This window comes from Danio rerio, chromosome 19 (genome assembly GCF_049306965.1).
Source record: "Danio rerio strain Tuebingen ecotype United States chromosome 19, GRCz12tu, whole genome shotgun sequence".
Classification (NCBI taxonomy): Eukaryota; Metazoa; Chordata; class Actinopteri; order Cypriniformes; family Danionidae; genus Danio; species Danio rerio.
The window spans coordinates 26,760,440-26,787,081 of NC_133194.1; the positions used below are offsets into that span (position 1 = coordinate 26,760,440).

Genomic DNA, 26,642 nt, shown 5'->3' on the forward strand with positions numbered 1-26,642 from the left:
GGTCGAAGACCACGTATACACGTTTTGATCTGTAGTGTCGTCAAACTGCTAAAATGAACTTAAATTACACTTTCAGTTTTGATCATACAGATAAGATCAATACATCAGTCGAATCTGTTATGCGTCTACTTTTTGTTGTGCACACTGACTGTGGTCAGAAAATGAAAGGAAACTCAGCAAATAGTCAACAAAGATGATGATTTATGATATCTAAATAAAGCTTGTTATGTCTACTTATGTCTACCAATTCAAGTTGAAAACAAATAATCTCTTTTTATGTAATCCGTATAAAAGTAAGGACAAAACAGACAAAAGTGCAAACAACGCTCCCATTTCTGTGCCCATGTTGTTGTTTACAGTACTGTCTTCCGGTAGCGTTAAAGCCATGTGTTATAGTCATGTGATAGAGGCTTGATGAATAAGGGAAGGATACGCAATGACACAAAAGCCCCAATCAGGTAGCGAATCTCAGCAGTCCCGCCTCCGTTTTCAGATGTCTCCGTTTTTTCTCATTCACACTAAGACAGAGCAGCCGCGTTTCAGAATGAAAACGGCCTCTCCAGCGTTTTCAAAACGCTCCGTTTTCAGCGCTCGAGAACTCTGGCGTAGTGTGGACGGATGGCGTAACCGTAGCAAAACGTATGCGTTTTAAAACAAAAACGCATTAAGCCTAGTTCACACTACAGGATTTTAAACATCAGCAGATCGCTGTGCCGTTCACACTACATGACTTGACTTTGTGTCTTTTAATCTCTGTGGTGTTCACACTATGCAACACTCTGTGAAAGATCCACAAGAGGGGGGTCACACACTACGATCTGACAACAACTCATTCCCCATCAGCTCATTCAAGCTACCAAACCACAGCCAATGAAATTTTGAGGGAGGAGTCGTCAGAAAAAGCTGAACACTATTGGCTGCTTGTGTGCTGATGACATCACTGACAGAGTTTCAAGCTTTGGAGAAAGCATTTAAAAACATTGTCAAATCAGCTAAATTATCAGCGGATAAATCACTCATCTGCAAGGTTCCAGTGGATAGATACACAGAGAGTTTTTAATTTTTGTAATTGTATAACTCTTTGAAATAAAACTAACAAATAACACTCTTCCGTTTTCTAACTATCAGTGTCTTTCTTTATGACATTGTTATTTTTTTTATTACAAAACAGTAAAGAACTGAGCATTTCTGCCTTAAATAACCATATTGGTCAAAATGACTGCATGCATGTCTGATACTTTTCGCTGTGACTTTAAATATGTGTGCATTTTCTTGCCTAGCAACTTCCTGCTAACATAAACAAAACTTTATGATGGCAAAAACATAAATTTACTTCAGATATCTTTCAAAACAGCATATTCTGTGCCGCGAAATAGCTCCTGTTTGAAAGTGAAAATGAAAGCCAGGACCTTTGCATGTTCTAGTATCTTAACTACATATTTATAGGCTGTATTACTAAAAAAAAGATTTTATTTTTAGGGTAATGATGTCATTAAATATGATGCCAGACATTCAAAGCTTGATTTTAATATCTCAATAATACCTTTGAATGTAAATATGTTGTGACAATATGGCGTTTTATATGAGAACGGTCAGAATGAGCAGCATGGTTATTCTAATAGTTACAGAATTCTAGTTCCACTGTTAATATAGCCTACTCTCATGTCTGTGTTAACACAAAATGAGGCGAGTGCGTTAAAGCCCATTCTGACCAATCACAGATGTTTCTGTTGAGCTCCTGAGCACACAGGCATTTAGCTCATGCTGATATGCGCTCTCATTGGCTGCAGCTCATCACTACATCGCACCACACGTGGGGTTGAGTCGGCCGACTGCTCTGGAATATTTAGCATGCTAAATGTAAAAAGGCGAGCGCCGTGCACCCGCAGATTTCTTCCCGATCACAGCCCGATCTGTCGGCGAGCTCTTTAACTTTCAAATCGGGCTCAAATCAGGCTTAAAATCCTTAGTGTGAACTAGGCTTTACTGTAAAAGGGGCCTCAGTAAGCACGCTGTATGCAGGTCTTTGTCTTCTCAGGTGTGACTCAATGCATAGTAATGATAGTTCACGCCATCTTGCATAGACCATTTTCACTCAAAAAGTGACATGGAGATTTTAATTCAGTATATTGTTTTCTGTGAGCAAGTGAACAAGATGATTCTCGCATCATTTTGAAGCAAAAACACTAGGCTAAAAGATCTAGTTCTCAAAAGTCTTGTGCACAAATGTTCTCTGTGTTTCAAGGCCTTGTTTCAGTGACTTCAAAATTTTAGTTTTTCACTAACCACGCATAAATGTTTCTTTTTTTAAAAACACAAATGCATACAAACATGCTGCTTAAGTATCATTGTAGCCCAACTTGTGCTGTTTACAGTGTTATCACACATTAACCATTACTATGTTTTTAAGATACTGAAAACAACACAAATGTCAGTGCATGTGAAAACTTTTCCAGAGCCCCAAAACACCCTCAGACCCCAGAGGGTTAATAAAAAAAAATTGTGTCTATTTTGTTGACTTGACACATTAAATATTGCATTTTAAAAAACTGATTATTTTTAACATGCGAACATATTATTAACAACAGAGTATCTTCACGTGCCTGCAGTGTTTCCAACAGCATAGAAAAAAAAATGACTGAAATACTTCACTGAATACTTTTTAAGAACTGCTATTCAAATGGAATAAGAATAGGCTGTTTTTTCCAGTCATGTTTTTTCCTTCTGTCAAATAGAAAATAGCAGACTACCTCATATTGATCGCTCTACGTAAAAATATGCATTTAATTAATGCTCTGTTTGTGTCACTAACCTCTGTTAATATTTTTAATACAAGTCATTAAAGATTATGTCTTGAGCGTCTGATTTTATCTTAGAGCTTGTGTGCTTTTAACATATGAAATTGCATTAATTTGCATACATGTTTTCATTCATTCATTCATCTCGAACCAGCAACCTTCTTGCTGTGAGTTGACAGCATCACCTACTGCGCCACTGCATCGCCTCATACATGTTTTATAAGCTATAAAATGAAAGCCTCAGTTTGGTGCGAAGTTAACACTATGCAAAAAATCAAGAAATTCTTTGGATTCTTTTAATTCGTAGATTATGTAGGCTATTTTAAAAATGGATATTTTATAAGAACTATTAATAACTGTAATTTACAGGTTTGTTGTTTGTACACACTACATCCTCACAACTATAGCTTATTTGTTGTGTTTACGAGCGCTGCCGGAGCGCGCTCTGATGAAGATAAAATCCAGACGCTCTAACCAAAGCAGAGCACATTTCAGAAAGTTTTATTTTGTGGACTCCTTCTCTAGCTTCGCTAATAAATGGAGGTGTTTATGACGAAGATCCAGGGCAGAGGCTATCAACATCAGCGCTGGTTTGGCATCAACTCGTCTTGTGTAAAAATGTGACCAGCAATATTCTTCTTTCTTTTTGCTTTTTTGGCAAAATATGTTTTTTTATGTGAAAATTCAATGTATAGTTGCATGCAGTGGGGTTAGCGGACTATAGATAGACTTGACTTGAAAAACATATTTCAATCCACATCCCTCATCCACAAAGCTTATAGATCATTCATTATCTGAATGGTATTTAGTGTCTTTCTCAGAATTATCAATGTAAAAGTAACTGAAATTCACCTCCCCCAAACCATAGATCAAGACAGTCATGCTGATATCAGTTGTCCTTTATACACGCTTCTGAAAGAGGAAGAAGAGGCGAGCGACTGGAGAGGAAGTGATGACTTAAAGGTTCTCGCCTTCCGATTTCTAAACAACTTAAATATCTTTTTTTGTCTAAGCAGATGAGATGACGGCAGACTCCTTTGGCTGTTTGAAGTGGTGTCTTTGTGGGCGACTCAGTGCTGAACGGACGCCAACAGAAGGAAACAGAGACAGATAGACCAGTATTTGGAATCAGCTTATCTGTTTTCCTCCTGGCCTCCTGGTTTTCCATCAGGATGGTGATTTCGGCATCACTTTGTGCCTGTGTGTTTCTTCTGACTGCCGTCAGGTGTCATTCTCATGTCCTCCCCCGACTCTCTTTTCCAATGGGTAAGTTTCTTTTTTAATTAATTAAAAAAAAAAAAATCCCATTAGATATTTGAGTGACTTTTAAAAAACATATCTACTGTTGTTCTGTTTTCGTTTGTGTGTGGTGGTTATTAGGTTAATTTAAATTTAATTATCCATAACATCATAAAGCAATTAAAACTTATGGATGACTTGGGTTAAACATAGTTTGAATACTTCATTATTTTAGCTCTGTAAATAATAGTGCTTGTAAATATCTTGTAATAGCTAGCATAATATAATCATTGTTGGATATATTGAGTGTTCTGTAATAATTATGTATAAAAATATTGGTACATTTATATTCAGTTATATTTCTATAACATTTTAAGAGTGCTTGAATGTTTTAAAAGCCAAGTGAAAGATAAAGCATGGCAATAAAAAGAATATTATGCTACTTTAATAAAAGTTTTGTTTGGTTAAATTATTGAGCAATTTTGATTTTTGTTTTGTGTACCTTTATTTATTATTCGGTTTTAATAGTTAGTACTTCAGCCTAATAAGAAATGTTGTCTTGACTAACTGAAGTAAATTATTTTGTATAATATTGAATTCAGTTTTGTTTTTGTTGTTGTTAATAACTCATTTGTATTATCAGTTATGTTTTATTTAACAGTGAAAGTGCTGCTTTAATTCTGGTGTACATTAAAACGTTTTTAACAAATAATAGATGCTTTAAATAAGTGTTGGGTAAGTTATTTTTTAAAAAGTATTAGATTACAAATTACTGACTACTACTGGAAAATTGTAATCTGATTACAATACTAATTACTTCATGTAAAAAGTAATCAAGGCAAAGTAATTAGTAATCAGTAATCTGAAGTTACTCTTAAAACATATAAAATATACAAAATAAACTGCAGCTCTTGCAGTGATTTAATATTCACTGAGAAACATTACAATAGGTTGATCACAGCAGCTTGATATATTTAAAAGACTTACAGAGTTTGCCTAAAACGTAAAATTCTCTCATCATCGACTTGTTCCAAACTTGTTTCTTTTTTTTTTTTCTTTTTCTTTTTTTTCTTTTGAGCTCAAAATAAGACATGAAGGAAACTGGATACCTATATCGACAGTATGCAAAAGCACTGCAGTGTTTGGGTGTTCTTTGTTTGTCTGAAGTATTTAATCTTCCAAAATGTGTATAATCCATACAAAGCATGAAGCTGATTGCTCAGTTCTTGTTGCGTGACTCGCGATTTTCAACTGGTGCACCTAGAAAATTCAAACATGTGCAATATGTTTTCCGAATATAACAAGCCACACGCCTCCATTGGAAATAACGAACTTGTGCAGGCAAAAGACGAGATATGTGAACGGCCCCATTAGCAGCTATGCTTCTCTTCCCATTCAGAAGTTACCTTCACCCCCAATCCTACACAAAAATGTAATTTAGTCTGTTCAGGGTGAGTTGGGCCACTGTGTTTTTGGGTGTCAGTGTCTTGCTTGGTGACGAGTATTGTCCTAGAATGCTTTCTGTTCAAGTGCCGGTCGAGTTTAAAGCAGTCTAAAGTTCTTTAGAGAGTAGTCATAGATTGCATTTCACAACAATATTTTAGCTTTTATGCTCAATGAAATCAAAGTAGTATCTGTATTTCTACTTGAAGAAGCAACCACTCTCGACAGCAGCCATTTCAGCTTGCGTTTTCCAGCAATTTAAAAGTGCATTCTCGTTAACTGATGTTGCAGTGCAAATTATTATTTAAAATAAGAATTTTTTCTTCTAAAAACTATATTTCCGATGTAAGTAACACAATTACATTGACTTTAGAAACTATCTATCAGATTACACAAATTTAAAATGTAATTCGTTACATTATTACATTTCCCAAAAATGTAATTAGAAGAAAGAAACACGTTACTATGGAACGCATTACACTCAACTCTGCTTTAAACTAAATTAGTTTAATATTAACATTTCCACCCATGAAACATTAAATGGTTCAGTCAACGCGCCGTAATTTTATTAAATTTCACTCAAGAAATATTAAGTCCTGTTTTGACCTGTTAGTCAAGTTGTGATAGTTTTAGCATGCTATGTTTTAGTACTTTAAAGTTTAACCATGAAATAGGTCATTTTTTTTACACTGTCAGCAAGTGTTGTTGATTATCTTTTAATTAGGTTTTATAAAAATCAACTAATTTTAATTTATATTTTTTAAATAAGACTGAAGATGAAAATGTTTTGAAACCTAGTTTTGTAATGACCTCGCTTCACTTGGTTTAGCTGCGCACTGCAGTGACTGGCACACATACTTATTAAAAGACTTAGATTAGATGAGATGCTTAACTGTGATTAAGACCTGTGCGAACATGACTAGGAGTTTTGCTTTTCGCATATGTGCAATACACAATTTAATGTGTTTGCAGAACAAGCAAAGCTTCTTTAAACAATATGACAATTGGAAAGATAATAATCATTTTGCACTTAGTTAGTTATTGATTAGTTTGTAGAGTGATAAGTTATTATCCAATTGGTTAATATCTAAAAATTCATTGTTTTACAGACCTATGATGAAATTTAGCAGACAAAAAAAACACTTAAAGATAGGGAAGTTCCTATCAGGATTTTTGCAGCCGATACTGAGTACCGATTCCTTGTCATGGTGATCTGCCGATATCATTTACACTGTAAAAAATGTTACTTAGATCTAACTTATAAAAAGTGAGGCAAGTGGTTGCATCGGACGTTTTAGGTTGATTCAACTTCCAGCCTTTTTTAAGTATTTTAAACACTAAAACATTGCTTAAAACAAATGCAATAAAATTAAGTTGAGCCAACTAATATTTCTAAAATTACTCAAATCAGATAAACTTACTTTTTTTGTTAAACTTAACTTACTTATACATTGCTATATGTTGACTGTACTCATTTTAATTAAGTATTATGAACTTAATGATCTAAATAAAATTAACCATGCATATGTCATTTAAAACTAATTTAATTGACTTCTGGCTGTAACCTCAGAAAATAAATCTTCGTTTCTATATTGTAAGCACAATATACACTAGTAAAAACAGATAAACAGACTTTCCTGTCAATAACAATTAAATAAGAATGGGAAGATGGATTAAAGACCATAACATGTATTCAATATCAATCGATGTTCCTTTTAATAGTGACTACAAAATAGGCCATTAATGTGGCTACACATACACAATACATAAATAAAAACATTAATAATACCAGATCTTATTGAGAAATCATCCAAGGCAACTCAGTGAGGAGATTTGCATATTTTGATAAAGATTTAGGATGCATAATGTCCAGTCCCACAAAGAGTCTCTAATATATCTCAAATGTATACAGTTTTGATGGATACTTGAAGTCGAGGACATCGGTAAGTCCAAACAGGAGCCATCATGCATTTGACAGGTTTGGCAAACCTCTGACAGTCCTATGATAATCCAAACTGTGTTGGGCTGATGGCAAATTTTTCCCGTGGGCAGCCGCATGCACCTCTGATTCCTCACAACTCTATTGGTAGAGACAAAAAGAAACAGGAGTTCAGGTGGTTGCTACCAAACAACATTAAATAGCTAAATACTGAATAGGAAATAACTACAAGTGAAGTTACAAAAGTCCAGTGAGAATGATGCATGGATGAAACACCTTAGTTTATCAGTTAAAAATTACCTTAGTTAAAATTACCTAACTTCTATTTAAAAAATAAAAAAAGGTTATAGAGGTTGTGTAATTACATTATTCCAGGTGTTTTTAGTTATCAAATTTTAAAGAAAACTGTGATTTTACTCAGTGTAACAGTGCATGTCATTGTGTTTTCCTGTCAATCAAAGAATTGTTAAAATTTAGGTATTACATTTTTTGTTTATTTTGGCAACTTATAAAGCATAAGAATGTGTATTTAATTTAGATATTAAAACTGTTTGAAAATGGCTATATGAAAATTATAGAATACAAGTTCTATAATTTAAATGTCATCTTCATTTTGCACCAAACTTTGCACGTCATAATACAAATTTTATTAAATAAATAAATAAATACATTGCCATTTTACACATTACATTAAGGTTTACATTAAATTTTTGCTAAAGCTACATTTAATTGACTTTTTCTATAAATTTAATGTGACTGGCAAATGACAGTTCAGTGATTCAGTGTTATCAGTTAGCTTTATTGAAAGACTGACAGATAATAAGAAACTGCATTAGGATATTTTTATACTGTTTTTACTGTTGCACACATAAAAAAATCTTCAGATATCAAATGTAAGTTAATTCTATGGAGCCCACTATTGTTTGCAATTTTACCAATGTTTTACTTGCCTGCAAATAATTACAGCTGTAGTTGTATCTAATGTTTTTCTTACCTGGATGTGAAGTTTGAAGATCCACAGGTAACAAAATCACTTTGGTATCTAAAGACCAAGAACATGCATTTTAGAATGAGGTGCATACAATTTAAATGGTTCTGTAAACATCAGTAGTAAATGTAATTTAAGTTAAAATAAATTGTAAATCTGTAATTTATTCACTATGCAGCATTAAAAAACTTATGGACTAAATCTCTAAAACACAAACTTTAAGTTATACTTTCTCTTACGTTAAACACAAACTACTTAACTGTTGCATACGTTTCTGCATTTAATATCCATCCTTAATGTGCTGCTATAACTTAGGTGAGCTAACTTTAGCTAAGTTAGCGCTAGCAAACTGAACCCCCACACCCCGACCGCCCACCAGTGACCTTGTTAATCGGTTCTGCAACGTTAGTTATACCTACTAAGTGTTTTAAAACTACTTTCACTATTTTTATTCAATAATATCACTTTTAATCGTTAGCATAAACTAGCGTTGGTTAGCGTTAGCCAACTTAGCTTTCCATGTGAGAGCAGTCTGTTAACATACCTGAGGCTACAGTACAATTTACAAAGCTAAAACCTCACCTGCCTAGCGAAGACAGCAGTTTTGCATGACTTTACAATTATCATTCGGCTAAATTTGCAACTTACCGTGTTAATCAGATCCGCTGCTGGGAGCAGTTAATGTCGACCATTGCAGAAGCTGCGTCTGCCTGCTAAATCCCGGGCAATGAAAAAGGAGTCACGCCAAACTATTAAAATCACGTTTTATGAACACCTGCCCACATCGACAGCTGCTCTAATAAATTGTCTGTGTCAACTCACTTTTATAACATTTATTCTACACAATAACCACGTAAAAAAATCTACTCAAATAAATTGCATTAGTTTTATTCAAAATATACAGTTATATAAAAACTGATATATTTTAAGTAAAGAGGAAGCAAATTTAATTTTTTTGGTATAAAACAAATAAAATTAACTAGATTGCAATTATTTAAAGTAGATAGAACCAACTTTGTGAGTGTAGCACTTTTTACAGTGTACCGATTCTGATTCTTAAAGCTTTATATAACTTGCCATTGCATAAGCATAATTACCCTTTAAGTATGAGATCTCACCTTACCAAAGATAATAAATTAAGAATGTTGCATACATGTAATGGTCAGAAGCAGCTTTACAAAAAGAAAATAGATAAAACAGAAAAAAATGGCAAGAAAAATGACTAATAATGAAATATGGAAACATTGCTCATGTGTTGTAGCACTGTTGATGCATAACCCGGATACATCTTGCTCTGCTTGTGAACTTGTAAACAAACACTTGGAATCGGTTCATGAGATCGGCCAGATCAACGAGTGCCAATCAAGTTGTGAAATGTGATAATTGGCCAATACCGATGTTCGGCCGATCGATCGGTGCATCCATACTTAAAGAGATTGTTCATCACTATGTTTTGAGGGTTCACAGATTTCTCTTTATATGCAAACAGAGCTAGTGTATTAAAAAGCATTGCATTGGATGGTGGACTAGTTTTTCACTAATAAGAAAATAAAACAACGAGAAAACATAAGGAAGTTCGTTACAACTCGTTGACGTAGATCAAATTCATCGTCCTGATTAGAAAGCATTGGATGTAAAAGGAACAAAGCATCTGTCTGGATCCTCTTAAGAGGAGTCGTCTGCGCTCAATGAGAGCTTTGATGCAGATGTCCTGTTATGGCCTCTTTAAATATTACTTCTAGATTAGGTTTCAGTTCCGCAATGGCCTCTCACTAAGTTGAACAGAGTTCTTCTCTCAGGTTCTTAAATTCTAGGATCTTGGAGCATACATATAAAGATCTCATTGATCTTAATGTTTTACATAATACTAGTAGTATGCATTGTCATACATTGTGCTTTAAATATACTTTAAAAGTTATTTATTCATGACTGATTATCATACATTATTGCTGAAGTGCTTATATAAATATTAAATATGTATGTACTGAATTTTCTAAAGTTTGTTAATGCTCAGCGTTTTTCTGATGTAAAAACACTGCTGAAATGTAAAATACAATTACAATTCAACAAAACTTGAAATGAAAATGTAAACAATTAAGAAAAAAACGTTAACACATCTTTTTTTTTTTCATGATGATTATTGTCAGGTGTCTAGAAACTTTATTAGAGCAGTATTTGTTTGAAATGTGTACCTTTGGTATGCTTTATTATTACTGTAAAATCCCAGGCAATCCTTTTTAATACTATGATGCTTCAAGTTTTATTACTATTTAAATGTTTACTCTATTGATTTAGTAAGTTTTTTTTTTTTTTTTTTATAAATTTTTTTATGGCAAACATGTCTTGTGTTTATCAAATAATAAATATCCATTAATGAATTATTTAAATATCAAATAATAAAATATCAAATAAAACTCATAAGTTATAACATGCATTAAATACAAATACGCTGGTTTTAGGGTAATACATTTGGGTCACAGAAAAGGAAGTTAAAACAGCCTACTTTTGCAAAACAAGTAAACAGATAAATCCGCTGATGTAATTGAAAATTGTTATTTTGTTTCTTTTTTTTTTAATGAATGGAGGCCTTTGTTCTCTGAACCGTGGACATTTGATGAGAGGAGTCTAGTCCAAGAGGCAAAGCAGGCCAGGGTCAGACTGACCTGGCAAATGACTTTTCTGTTGGAGTCATAAGAATCTGTAAACAAAAAAAAAAAGCTTTTCTTTGTTTATCTGGAGAGTGGAGAGTCACAGGTGCTAAGACATGCAGATTCATCAGTTTCGCTGATTCAGGATCAGTCATTTGACTTGTGAATTGTTTGCTTACTCCATTGTAAATGGCTAGAACGTGAGTTTTTGAGGGTTACTTACATGATTTAATTTGGGCTCTCAAGTCCCTGTTTCCCAGCAGTACCAATTACAGTGTGAGTCAGATCACACAGATTCAGGTGTTTCATGATGACTCCTGCAAACTGATATCCGCTGCTTCTTGCTGTAGGTTGAATGTCTAGACACTAACATAAAACATAAAAACAATATTAATAATGAATTCACTTAAAATGGTTAATGCTGTGTCTGTCATTAATTATATTATATTATATTATATTATATTATATTATATTATATTATATTATATTATATTATATTATATTATTAATTTTCTTGTCGGCTTAGTCCCTTTATTGATCTGGGGTCGCTAGAGCTGAAATGAACCCCCAACTTATCTAGCAAGTTTTTACGCAGCAGATGTTCTTCTTATTTGCTGCTTATTTGCAGCTTATTACTCCTTATTTGCTGCTTATTAATAGTTATTAAGGTATTGCTTGGGTTTATGTATCGGGTAGAATTAGGGATGTAGAATATACTCATGCAGAATATGTATGTTATAAGTAGGGTTTGGTATTATTAGAATTTTATCAATTTCAATTCTGCTTACCATTTTAGTTTCTTACTGATTCCTAGTTTCATTTCCAATGTAGTAAAAAAGAAAGTAATTTAGACCTGTTCACACTGTTATTAAGATGTTTGTCGATGTGATCTAAAGTGGATAAAGGTGGCACATTACTAAATGTTTATTATAATGTAATTTAATGTAGTCTAATGTTAAATTTTTATGTTAAATTTAAAAATAATTTAAATGTAAATTATTTTATAACATGCTAGAAAAATATAAAAAATTCCATTTATAAACGACTATATGCATCAACTAATAAAATTATAGAACATTTAATTATTTTATTTTACATCTATTAAACCTAGACACTATATTCTGTTTCACAGTTTTACATGTTTATATGCTTTTGTTTTAAGAAACATTCTTAGCGAACATTTTTGCACATCAAACATAATTAAAAACGTGTAAAATGCAAAGGATCAGGATTTGGTTACACAACAAAAAGTCATACGAATGCAACTTCATCATCTGATGTTTTCAAAGCTAAATTTAAGTATGTAAATGTTGTTTTGAATAGAATAAATGTATTAAAAGCACTTTAAAGACATAAAATAAAACATCTACAGTCCATTTGACTTAATGTTATTTTTGTTTTTACACATTGTTTTGTCTATTATTTATTTGCTTTAAGATATTTATATTTATATGTTCCAATTTCTAATGTCTGAATAATCTTAAAAATAGAATATTCTTTGAACAAGTTTACCTGAATTATTACACTATTATGTTGTAAAATGTATTATTATTATAAATATTTTAAAGTGGCAATAATATTGTTTATCCCAATTAATTTCGGTGCAATATATCACCCGTCAAGAATTAGATATAGTGACAGCTCTAAGACTTCCAGTGAGCTTGGGATGTTTAAACTTTGACCTTTTTAAAATAAACTTCTTTAATTCATTACAAATAAAAAAAAACTGATCTTTAAAAAAAAAAAAGTTCTTCTTTAATGTTTGTGGTTTATACTGAATGAATGTACCCAGGGGTTGCATAATTTCACAGCCTCTTGCTGACTCTCAGATCCACATCTTCACAGGTCTTATTGTTCATATGAGGAATTATTGGACTTTAGCTCAGTAAAAAACTTAGGAGGCCACAGTCACTTATAAATTGTTAATGAGCCAAGATTTTCTCAGAAATTCCACTTCCTCCCTGTATTTTTAAAAGACAATATACATCTGTTTAATGGTTTTATGGCCCTGTTTAATTATCGGCTTAATCATTCCTTGTTTTTAAGCAGATTACTTATTTCCACCCAAACACACATGCAGATATTTTCTTCATTTTCTTCACTGCTTTTTGTGGAAATCTGTGGAGTGGATCTAATCGTGTTACAAAAACAGTTAGAAGTGTTAAAGTTTAAGTGTTAGCAGATAAACACCAGCAAGTTTTCTGTAATATGAGTTTTCTGGCATATGTGGCTGTTTATTCCTGTGAAAGGCAGCAATTACGCAGAAGTTGTCATGTGAATGATGTATAGTGAACATGGGTGGAGGAGAAGCAGTGCTGACGTTCTTCTGGCTCAGATGTCTGCTGGGAGAAGACAGCTGGTATGCTGCGGCTCAGCTTTAGGATTAGCCTCCCTGCGGAGCCCAATGTTTTCATCCCAGGGTCATGACAGCTAACAGAGAACCCGTTCACACGTTCCAAGGCAGAATAAGAACTGCGGATGGAGTAAAAAATGTGTAGATTTTGATGTGACTCAGAAGTTAATAAGCTTACTTTATCTTTGAGCTTCCTTTATGACCTCACTATCCTTGCTGTCACTGCTTTTCCAAACATTCTGATAGCGGTGTGTTTCTGCAAGCATTTGCACGAGTTTTTCTAAAGTGAAGTAGTTGCGTAACATCACCTCACCCCTCTGTTCTGCTCGCTGTATGGAAGAATGCGGATGAATTCAGAGTTCTGACGTCTGTTTTTCTTCAGTTTGATTTGCTTTTTAAGAGTGTAGACCTTTTGTCAATTAAGAATTACGTTAGATAATATTTAAAAAGTACTGTGGAAATGTTTTCAGATTAGGCTATTGTTTTATGATTTTTCACTTTCATTATTGGCATTCTTTAGCCAGATTATATAAAATAAAATATTTTGGTTATGTTATTTATTCAGGGTATCTGCAGGTTCCTTGTCCATGTCCATGTGCTGAACTGGGCCAACAGCCGTCCAATCACGAACTAACATCTTAAAAGTTTCAACAAAAGATTATTTATTAACTCCATTTACCAATATGGTTTAATTATCTTCCTTACAATAACATTTCATTTTATTGTTTTTTTTTGGCCCAATCCCAATTCTATTTTGTACACCTTTTCCTTCCCCTTCGAAATTTACCCCTAAGAAATGGGACACCACTACTACACCTGCACAAATCATCATATGCCATCGTGATCTCTTGCTTCATATGAGATCGATGATCGCGACTGTTTTAGATATCCAGTTGCATTATTTCATTGGTATTTATATTCAGGGAATCACTGAAGGCAACGATATCATTTTATTAAAATTCTATAATGTGACAATAAGATCATAACTATGTACTGTGAATTTACACCGTGGCCATATTCCTCTATGCAAAGACACGAAAATAACATTGACATTATACCAGACAATGTAAAAAGCTCATTCCCAGGCGCTAGACTTTTCTGACAGGGGATTTTTTGGATCTCCTTACTTCCGTGCCACTGTAGATGGTGTATTCTGGGAAATTTTCCTACCCCTTGGTTTCGAGTGTGGTCCTGAAAAATCTCTGTTTCAAGGGATATCTAGCCCTTTCCCTTAGCCCTACGCCTTCAAGCTAAAAAGAATTGAGACACCCCTACCCCTGCATGTGAATGTGTAAAATGGGGGGTAGGGGTAAAGGGAAGGGCTTTGGGGTAGAATTGGGATTGGCCTTAATGTTTTAACTGGGCCATTGTAAAAAATTCTTAACATTTAGCCTTGTGCAAGTTTGAAATTTCATTCAAAATGCAAAAATCTTGAAAAATTCTTCATAATGAAAAGTCTTAAATTTGACTTGATGAAACCCTGTTTATTCAATTACATTGCAAGGAAAAATTATTTGCTTACTGTAAACTTTTAATTCTGTTTAAAATTTTTGCCAATATATGTTTTACACTTTTACAGGACATTTTTACAGTATTTTTATTAGATGTTTTTCTTATTTAGAAAGTAAATAAGAATTGTCCTGAATAAAAGCAGTTCAGAATTTTTCTAAAATACTATTTAAGTTAGTATTAGTATTCTCCTTAAGAAATACTGTTGTTTTGATTGTCTACAAAACAAACCACTGTTGTCCAATGACTAGCCTAAATAAACTCGCAACCTTGATAATCTTTTAAATTATACTGAGTTAAAGCTGAATGCTATTACCTTGCAAAATAACTAGTAAAATATTATTACAGCACTGTCATCATGGCAAAGACAAAAGAAATGAGTTCAGAATTCAGTTATTAAATGAGTACAATGTGAAAATAATGTATTTACTAGGGCTGGGCGATTTTTTTATTTTTTTTTTCGATTAATTCGAATTTACGTTTTCAGACTATTTAATTTTGAATCAAATCGAGAAATCGCGATTTAAAAAAAAATAAAAAATTAATACATTATAATGGCACCAATGCGCTTTGGTTCACTCTGTATGAAGCAGGAAGCACACCAGAAGCGCCTCTCGGCGACGCGATGCGCAGCACCCCGATTCAGGACGCAGGTAATATTTCAGTCGCACCACAGAGCGCCATCTGATTAGTTTCATGTTAAATATCATGCGAATGTGCACAACTGGTGTATGATAGTTTAAACTGTCATGTGCGCGCCGTGTTGCGGCGCTTTTGATGTGCGACCTGCTTTACTGCCTGTTAAAGCGTGAAGTCATGTAGGATTTTACTTGTTGCATTAGTCTGAATCACGTCTGTGTGGATTGTCAAGACATATTCCCTCATCAAGTCGATAAACTCGATCTCAACATGTTTGAAGGACGCAAAAGCCTGCCATGTGAAAAACCGCGCCGATCTTTTGGTTTGAACACGAGCAGAGGTGAGGAACTGTAGCAGTGAAAATGAAAGTACCCGCCCCCATGACGTCACTTAGCGGACCTAGTTGAAAACCAGACAGATCAGGCAGCATAATACAGATAGAGCAAAGCGCATCAAATGATCGGTATTTAAAAGGGGGAAAAAAGAAAAATAGATTAAATATATTATTTTATATTAGACACACATCTGGTGCTTGTATTTGCTCCTGCTATACGTCCACAACTTCACACATTGGGTTAAATTAGGCTTTACAGTTTCCAGGTTCAGTCCTTTTCTTCCACTGTATTTTTTTAAGAAAAAGGCAGCATCATTACAACCTGTCATTCAATCAGAAGACAAAGTCAAAGCCGAGCTGACAGCCAATCTTTCCTAGGCAAAACTTGCAAAAATACTCTGTATTCCTTCAAGTGCAATATTTACACAAATATTTCTTATTCAAATCTTCAGCAACACTATTTCACTCGTGAATTTGTTTTACATTTATTTACACCTTAACCGATTTTTGTACGACATGGCCATTAAAAATACAATGTTCCTTAACCAGATGGTTTTTCAAGTTGAGAATGTTACTTCAGTCATGTTGTTGTAATGTTTTGAGAAGACTAGTAACACACTAAAAAAATCGAAATCGTGAATCGGTCAAACTTTATAAAAAAACCTAGATTTTTTTTTTTTTTTTTGCCACATCGCGCAGCCCTAGTATTTACCATATATTATTTATATTTTAGTGAGTTTGAAAGTGTTTTTTTTTTTTTAAACTGATTCTTCTTTCAGCTGCTGCTTTTTGTTCCACCACATTGTCATGTTCAAAACTGACCTCAGAAAGTTTCCTCTTCCATCTGATAAGGTGCCAAACTCAAATAAGAAACAGCCTCTACTATCTCATGCTCATCTTTTTGTTGGTGGTCTGTAGACAAGAATGGACCCATACATTTCCGTACAAGGGGCTTTTGAGACCTTATTTTTAGTTTTGATGTTTAGGTTGTCATTGTGATCTAAACCACTTACTGTTTTGTTTTATTAGAATGACTTTACAGTTTATAGGCTGCTATATTGAGGCCTTATGGGCTCTTCACAAACCGCTCTTCACTTGTGTAACTATTTCTTTATTTAAATATTAACCAAGGTTTGTGTGATCAGTTAAAATACAACTAAATTGACAGTAAGCTTTAAAGTTTTGCATAAACCTAATGTGAATATTTTAATAAATAAGCTGTGTCTAATAGCATTGAACTGTATTATATGGATCTATATGCTTTTACACTACTGCTACCATTTCTTTAAATAAATTAAAATTTTATAGGCAAGCATGAATTAAAATGATCAAATAGGGCTGGGCGACAATTCGATATCGATAATTATCACAATATAAAATTTTTCGATAAAACGATAAAGACAGTTCGATAATTGTTCGATAATATTTATGCACTATGCGTAACGTTGTGCAAGCATTTTGCAGCCTGCCCTTCCGGATGCCGCACGCTGTACGAGTTTACAACCATACAGTGTTAGTTGCACTTAAATGAGTAAGAAAGAAATAAGGTAAAAAAAGGTCAGAGTCACAGATATTGTTGACAAGAAACTTCACTAGACTTCATGAGCTACTTAGTTTTTTGCTATCTGAAACAAAACAGAGCAACGTGCAACCCAAACTGAGCAGACGAATCGTGAGCACAAAGCAGGCAACACCACGACCTGTTTCATCATTTAAAACAAGACCACTCTTATGAAGATGCTAAGAAATTACAGACCTAAACAAGTGTTAGTAAACCAGCGCAGCTACCCAGCAGAGTCTCATGTCATCATTTTTGAAAGCCGTGCCTTACGAGAAAAAAAAAACCCGAAAAGAGAGACGAAAGATATGACAGACAACACAATCTCAATCACATCTCAATGAACACTTGATGCTTGCTGTAAACTACAGGCTGTATCATTTATTTGTTACGACAATAATAGGATATTTTGATGTCAAGCTTATGTTTCCTTTTTTAATATTAATATATTTGTTTTGAAATCTGTAATACCACTATTGTCCCTCATTGACAGTAAAAGAACCAGCCTTTATTTAAAGGACATAATCACAGAGGAGATATCAGATGCTCAAAACATAATCTTTATTAATGACATATTAAAATGCAGCAAATATATGACAGACGTTTACAACAGCAGTGGATCATTAATTAAATCCCTTTTTTTCCACGGAGCGAAGCATCATCCACCCGCAGTTGTTTAAGGCGGGCACAAACTAAATAAATATAAACATATTTCCTTGAAAATGTATCTTTTTGTGACGAATTTAGTTTGGTATAATGTGTAACTTAATTTTGATGTATATTTTGTTGGTCAGTTATCTACAGCATAAACAAGAGGAACGAATAACATCTGAGGTGAAGCGCTTTAACACAAGCCCGCTATATGCTTTAGCGCCAAAACAGTCCATCAAACTATTTTCACGGTTTCATTTTAATTCATTAACTAAACACGGTCTGAGCAGCATGAACTGGACAGTCTTTTCACAGCACTGGTAGATTTCTTGGGTTACCTCGGAAGAATAAACTTGGATGGAGCTCAGAAGCTTGCTGTGTAAATGGAGAGGCTTCCCGGCTGGCTCCCTGCAAGTTTTCGTTGTGATGTGCGATTTGAAAATTGAGAGTCTGCATAGACCTATTCGTGCTAGTCTGTCAGACAAATTTAGTTAAAACACGCGCGGATAAATTGGAGATATGCGCATAAGAAGGGTTTATGCATCCCGCAATATGGGATGTCAAGAGGGTAACAGCATAGGTGCACACACTTAATGTAATGCGTGGACGCGTCTCACAGCGCAAAGCATAACTAAACCTTTGCATGTCCATGCTTAATCAGTCATCGATAAAGTCTATCGATAAAAACGTTATCAACAATCAATAGATAAATGCATTAAAGTATATTTCACCCTAAATTCACCATACTCACCATTAAAAGGAGAGTTCATCCAAAACTGAAAACGATGTGACCTTTAACTCACATTGTTCCAAACCAGGGTTTTTTTTTTCTGATGTTACAATAATATCCAATAACTTGTAGGTAATGTCTTTGGTTGTTGAAAACTTGAACAGTAAATGCTGAATTAAGATTGTTCTTTTGTTTATTATTTAATTATTTATATTGTCAGACAGCTAAAACATTTCACTAAATGTGTTAAATCAGCTGCACAGCCATTAGCATGCTGAAAATTGATAGATATAAAGATTTAGCATTTATCGTGATAAATATCGTTATCGACTAATATGAAAAAATTATCGTGATAATTTTTTTTGCCATATCGCCCAGCTCTATGATCAAATCAGTCAGCAGTTTTTACATAAATATTAAGACACACTACTGTTTTCAGTATTGTTACAATTAAATTTTCTTTGAACCAGATTTTACATTGAAATGATGTTTAAAGGATCATGTCACACTGAAGGCAGTTGTAATGGTTAAATATAAGTTACACATATATTACTTAATAAAACTTGTAGTATTTCACAAATTAGCTGTTTGACCGATCTGATAAAATAAATGACTTTATGGATGTGACATTTGCAGTAAAAACTCAAAACATAAATTCACAGAGAAAATTTATGCTAACATTATATTGAAACATCTGTTTATATTTTCCAGAAAAACTGACCACAGAGTTAAGGGATCAGAAAAATATCAATCTGTAAACAAGTTTTGTACTTTAAATGAGGGAAATAAATATGCGTTTTGGTTGTGACCAAAAAGTATAAAAATTTACTGTAAAAACATACTTTGTAGAATTCTGTGAATTAAACTGCCCAACCCCAAAAAATACAACTAATTAAAAGATAAGAGTTGGCTCTCTATTAAACAAAAATAATTGATTTTATTTTATTTATTATTTTTGCATTAATGTGGAAGAAGTGTCGTTATGGATGTGACATCTCTTCGTTTTGGATGTGACAGATGTGAAATTCCCACTTGTGTGACTTATATAATAGTTTGAAAACATTTCTGAGTATTTCTAAAGTACTGTAAAATATTTGCTTACACAAAACACCTAGAAACGGTTTCCGTATTTTGCTGAAAATGTCATTTTTTTCATGGCAAGGTTGACATTTGCATGGAATTCCTCAAATGCAGTTTTATTGAGCATATTAGTGTTTCATGATTAAACACCAGTACAGTAAAACTGCAGTTATGAAGCATCAAAATAATGATGGGGCTTTTATTATTAATATAGTGCTGTTATTATTGTTGTTATTGTTATTATTACTTGACAATATTTTGTTTATTTTAACCCATATGTCTATAAATTCATTACACTATTTTAAAAAAAATACAAAATTGTTGTCAAATGCGAACAAACCCAACAGTTGGCAAATAAAACGGGAAAAAAACTTTAAAAATAAAGTTAAATTACAAAAATAAGCAAATTACATTTTTAGACCGAAATTTGACAGTGTTGATGTTTTAGCACTGTTTTACTGCTGTTTTAAAAATAGTTTCAAACACATGATAACTGTTGCTATTTTCCAAGCTGAAGGAATCTGTTAGTGATTCATTCATTTGAGTAATTTAAAAAAGTGACTAAGTACCTGATTGTATCAGCTGACTTGAATGAATCAGTGAATGATTCAATCTTATAAGATGTGTACAGTACATGGTTTTGTAACAACCAGGTATACAGTATACATTCGCACACACACACACACACACACACATTGTAATTATTCACTAGATTTTTTCGTAATAGAGGTGTTTGTATCTACATCTACATATCTACATGTGTATCTACATTTAAAAGTAAAATCAAACTAGATACATAATTTGCATAGTTTGGCATACATTAATGTCTGAAATAGCTAATCAGAGGTACTGTTGGTCTGAATATACTAAATATCCCTCAAAACGCTGAAAACTTAAGTATGTTTAGTTATAATAATAAATTACATCTAATTTACTAAATACATAAATGGCTGAGACATGTATTGCACAAACATTAACAAAGAAATTGGTCTTGATCTTTGATATAAAACCCTCTAAGAGACTTTTTGAAACCTCAAACATGTTAAAATTAATGTTCATACTCTCACAAAAAAAGTTTAATCGCTCGCATCAGTTGAAATGCTTATTTCATGCAAAGCAACAATGCTTGCATTCATGCTTGTTTTTGCATATTCAGTAGATCATGGTTACAATGCATATTTGTTTTGTCAAACTAAATAAAATACAATCAATAATTCTTGCAGCCAGTTAATTTTTGGTTATTTTCTTTGTCATGCTTTTCTTTGTGGTTCATATATAATCTTTATTATGCAGTGTTTGCATGGATGCATTTTAGAGTTCACATGCAACAATGAGTGTTTACAGGTACAGAAGCTGCATATTGCTGGAACATTTATCAGACACATTAATCCCATCTTGTCTCGACTCTAGATTTAACCTAATTGTGTTGAGATATGTCTCGTGTGGTTTCTGAGGGAAGATGGCTTTACAGAAACCAGCTATTGGCTGCTTTACAGCAGGTTTTTGCTTTGAGAAAACAGCATCAACCACATTCAGATTTACTCACAAATTCTCACAAATGTCAAACTTGAGGTGAACCATTTGTCTAGTAAAGGAACTACTGTAACTGTTTAAGGCTAATAAAAGTCAAGCAAAAGCAGTTTAAAAACATTTAAGACAGAGTTTACTTTATATTGGCTGCATGAACAGGAAGTTGTCTTTGCATGCTTCAAGAATAGACTTTTTGAAAATGACTTTGTTTTTCTTCCGGGCACTTTTAGTGTCACGTATAACTTAAGTGCAGTAGAAAAAATAAATTTATAAGCTTTTACTCCACATCGGATTGATCTATAGAGTAAGTTTTTTTTTAGGCAAGTTTGTAGTTTTTAGATTGCAACTATGCAGTTTATTTGTAAGGATAGTGCCTATTTGAAATATCTATATATTTGGAGAGACAGCGCATCGGCGGGCATCATCCTGTCATTGAGCAGAGAAAAGACGGTGGATGTTGTTTATCCACAAGATGGTGACAGAGACACCATATTAACCCCTTAAAGGAGAAAAACTCGTAATTTTTAACTACAGCTGATCAAATGACTGATTAATCCAGACAGTGTTTCCTCTAGGATTTTTTCCAGCTGTGGCGGCAGGCCTTTTTTTACACAGATCTACCAACTACCTGTGACATTATTTCAATAATAAATGTCTGAGCACAGTATTAGAAGTCAATACTACTTTGTATTGAATATACACATTTCTACTCACTCCGAAGGAAAAAAAATACAAAAGGAAAATACCAAACAAGTTCATAATACAGTTGATCAAAAGTGCATTTCAGACAGTGGTTCAGCAGTCTTTCACTACGTTTGTTCTCTTTAAAAGGGAAATGCTTAGCTAATGTGTGGCTTACATTTAAATTAGACAAATACACGTTTTATTTTATTCTTGTTTGTATTTATTCATTGTTCTGTCATTTATTTTCTGTGTAAAACTATTACTTATGATTAAATGCCAAATTTAAATAATAGCTTTAATAATAAGCTTGAATAATGGCTTAAATAATGTGTCTGTGCTCTTTGGGTAAGGGAACAAATCAAAACAAACCGCAAAAATCAGTCCAAGGCACTCGAAAAAAGGCTTTTTAATATTTTTCCCACATTTGCCTTAGAAAGGACTATTGTTTGTTTTATAAGAGGAGTTTTCATTTGATTTATTAACTAGTATTGTTTTGAAATTAATGAATGCATAATAATGTTAATAACTTTAATTAGTTCTCAGATTTTTAATCAACAACCAAGATCTATAAATATTGTAGAGTGTGTGTGTGTGTGTGTGTGTGTGTGTGTGTGTGTGTGTGTGTGTGTGTGTGTGTGTGTGTGTGTGTGTGTGTGTGTGTGTGTGTGTGTGTGTGTGTGTGTGTGTTCAAGTAATATTATTAGATACTAAATCATTAAACTGATTACTTTGATGTAGATTTTTTTAGAAGAGTGCAATAATTGGACTAATTTTGTTGACACTGGCAGTTCTGAAAGTATCATCCTTATAAGTCAAAATATATAAAATATCTTATTAATTTTTGCACTTATAATAATAATTTATGTTAAAAAAGATGATTGGTGTTCTTCAAGTAAAATTGAAAAGAATTATAATGGAGTGTGTGTGTGTTACAATTGCCCCAGTTTATTATATTATTTTTATATCATATATTATGCTAAAACAACTACAAGTGTACACAGTAATAACTTCAAAAAAAGAGAAGAAAATAAACTTAAATCTGAACACTTCCACTTGATAATTAATGTTTTGTCATAACGTTTTCATCAAAAAGCTGTAATTGTGGTCAGAACACTGCGTCATTTCTGCGTCATTGTCATGAGAACAGTTTTTGTCTTCTGCCATAATTAATCTATTAAGCGCTATTTGGTGCCATTAATATTTCTGTGGGTGTTTGTCTGCCCCCTGGTGTCTGTGAATTTATCTTTAACTTTATTTTTTCCTCGTTTTTCCTTATGCGCTTCCTTAATACAGTTATGTAATATTTATTGATATACATTAATACAATATATAGTTCATTTATTATATACAATGTGTGTTTAAATTATATATTTCTATAGTAATCTTCTAAAGAAACCGGGACTTTACACACAAATCTAATGTGACACCTGTCATAATATTTTACATCAGATGATGTGTCAGTGGCACATTAATATGCTAATGTCATATAGCATGTGTATGTATATCTTACGTCTTGGTCCCTTTAGCCTAAAGGCTCTCTGTATCTTACACTGACCTGTTTTTATAGAATACTCACATCTACAGTACGCTACTATTCATCTGGAATAATTAGATGTGATTAATCATCTCCTTGTATTTTTGCAACATCAGGATGATGTATAGTCAAGCCTTTTGGAAGGCAGTATATTACAGTAAATCATACATTATTCTGCATTGTCACATTGTTTTCAACCCCACACAAACTGTTGTCAATGCTGTATGAAAATGTCACACTCTTTGTTTTTAGTCATTGTTTATGCCAGTTACTTGTCATTTGTCATTCTAAGAAATACTGTATCCTTACATTCCAAATTAGCGGTAATTCATTAGCAAGTAATCTGTAATTATTGTATTATTTTTGATTAGTACTGCTTTTCATGAATATTTGTATTTTCTGCTGCGTCACAGGTAGTCCAGGTCGCTCTCTCACCGTCTTCACAAATGATGATAGTTACAACGCCACCACATTGTTGCTTAGCAACGATGAGGGCACCTTATTTGTTGGAGCACGTGATACCATTCTGTCAATCAACATCAGTCAGACTGATATGACATTGAAGGAGAAGGTCAGTGAGCTTTTTAAGTATATGTGATTGATTAAAGGATATCACCCTGAAATTCACTGTCCAAAAAATGAAAACTAATGGATAAAGCATAACAATGTTATTATAGCATTGAAACAGACTTAAATTCCATAACTATGATTGCAGTAATGAGTGTTTCATTATTATAATGGTTATTTCATTATTTTTGTTGAACTGCAGCCTTCTGTTATGTCATTTTATGCAATGTTTTATAAACACAATAAGGTGTTTTAGCTGGTACCATGCTTAGTCTTGCTTGATAAGAATGACAGAAATAACTATATTGATAAATATTGTAATTTGACCATGATATATTTCAGCTGGACTGGTCTCCCTCAGAAAAAGACTTTAATGATTGTTCCATGAAAGGCAAATTGAAGGTTAGTGGAACCAAACACTTTTTTTGTTGGTAACCTCCGTGTAAAATGGTAACCTAAGCAAATTTTTATAAACTAGTCCTTAACATTTTTTCCTTCTCCACCTTCAGATGGATTGTCATAACTTTGTGAGAGTTTTGCAAGTGCTGAACTCTACACATATGTACGCCTGTGGAACGTTTGCCTTCAGCCCTCGTTGTATCTACATTGTAAGACCGCATTCTCTCTTTTACTGTCTTTTTGCACTCTTAACTTTTGACCATTTCTGACAAACATCAGACCAGAAGTCATTCATTTATTTTGCAGAACAATATGAGCACTACATGCATCTCTGACCAGATGTTGAATTTTCAGATTCAGTGTGAGCTTTGGTTGATTTGTCACAATCAGATATTTCAATTAAGTTTGATTAAATGACATTCTATTTAGTTTATATGCCTTATAAATATCAATTCATCAACCAAATCAAATTTTCTGTCACTGATTTTAGGGAGTGAATTTCACACTGCAAAATATAAAATATAAATAAATAATCTACCAATGGGGCAAGTAAAATATTTTTATTTCAAAGTGAAAAAAAGATTCTTTTTCCTACACCATTGGCAGGTTATTGTGTTTGCTTTAAAGAAAATCTCGCTGACATTATTTCAGAAAACAAGACAATATTTACGTCTACAAAATGCATCTTGATTTAAGGATTTTTAGATATTTAGACTAGAAATAAGACAAAACAAAAAGTTGTGCTGTATAACATTTTAAATGTGGTGGAAAGGCAGTTTACTTTGCATTAGTTTTTATTTATTTGATATCCTTCCAAATAAATAACATCAATAACAGTGCCCTGAACTTTTTGCGTCAGTCTGGAGTCTTAACCTCAGGCTGAATCATGTGACATGTTAGGATATTGCATAACCCTGCTGGGCATGAAAGATTGAATAACTTCCTGATTTTTAGCTACTTGGACTGTATAAGTTTCCAATATCATGCACCTTAAAGACGGAAACTTGTGTGACTTGCATTTTTCATGCATTATTGAGCATTGTGTGATCCTGTCATGCGAACACAGCAGTCTCAGTGCTGCTTTCACACTCTGTGCTTTTTTATGAGTGTAAAAGGAAGAAGATCAGTGTGTGTGCAGATCTCAGCAGAATTGTGCATGCCTGAATGAAACCACAACAGTGTGTGAAGTTGTTGTTAAATTCTCCTTGCAGATCAGATTTGAACAAAATTAGCAGGGCAAGGTTGTGGTGTACATATTTATGTTAATCTAATATCAATATGTTAATGATATGTGCTCATGTCCACAGAATTCACAGACATTCACCATGGTTACAGGACCCAGCGGTAAACCTGAAGAAGGCAGAGGCCGCTGTCCTTATGACCCATATCAGAAGAATTCAGCCATAACTGTGGGTAAGTATATCAACAGTGGCATGAGCATGATGATCTGGCTTTAGTTATTTGGCATGATTTACACATAATGCCTAAAGAGTTAGTGTGTTTAATATTTCAGGATCTGTAAGACATTACAGAGTTAATAAAAAGGTTTACCTCATGTATAAGAGACAACACCGTGTCTATCACATGCAGTAAACCTTTGATGAATGTAGCTGTAGCTCAGTGTTTTATTGCCGAGTATTCAAAAACGAATTATTACAGTTCTGTTTAAACAATATATCATTGTTGTTTACAAATGACTGGATATGACAGTGTTTAGTTAGTTTATTCTAGTCCTGGTGGGCTTAGAATTGTTTTTAACATTGAACCATTGAAATCACAAATAAACTTGCTAACTTGGCTCAGATTTGGAAGATAATATAAATTGAATTCTTGAATTTAGTTTGATGTGACTTTGATTACTTTTGTTGGATCAAAAAAACAAACTGTTCGCACAAAAGATCAGAAAGGAAATTTCAAAGGTAAAAATAAAATTTCCGTTGTCCATATCCATGATTTATCTTCCCGTTTCACACAAATTTCTTATTTAAAGAGCCCCTATTTTGCAAGCTTAAAACAGAT

The 26,642-nt window shown here is 33.3% G+C and overlaps 1 protein-coding gene and 1 long non-coding RNA gene across 5 annotated transcripts in view; one reads left to right on the forward strand and one right to left on the reverse strand.

The window, feature by feature from the left end:
* Nucleotides 1–26,642, forward strand: part of sema4ab (sema domain, immunoglobulin domain (Ig), transmembrane domain (TM) and short cytoplasmic domain, (semaphorin) 4Ab) — a 70,486-nt gene that overhangs the window by 28,582 nt on the left and 15,262 nt on the right. For all 4 annotated transcript variants that reach the window (XM_073931748.1, XM_073931747.1, XM_005170096.6 and 1 more), the window contains exons 2-6: nucleotides 3,815–4,064; nucleotides 24,071–24,228; nucleotides 24,567–24,626; nucleotides 24,734–24,832; nucleotides 25,931–26,036. In XM_073931748.1, the coding sequence (XP_073787849.1) occupies nucleotides 3,971–4,064; nucleotides 24,071–24,228; nucleotides 24,567–24,626; nucleotides 24,734–24,832; nucleotides 25,931–26,036 (517 nt within the window). In that variant the 5' untranslated portion in view covers nucleotides 3,815–3,970. The remainder of the gene's footprint in view (nucleotides 1–3,814; nucleotides 4,065–24,070; nucleotides 24,229–24,566; nucleotides 24,627–24,733; nucleotides 24,833–25,930; nucleotides 26,037–26,642) is intronic.
* Nucleotides 7,173–9,153, reverse strand: LOC137488519 (uncharacterized). Its single transcript, XR_011007587.2, has 3 exons — nucleotides 9,056–9,153; nucleotides 8,414–8,461; nucleotides 7,173–7,560 (listed from the first exon to the last, which is right to left on the reverse strand). It is a non-coding gene; the product is annotated as an uncharacterized lncRNA (long non-coding RNA).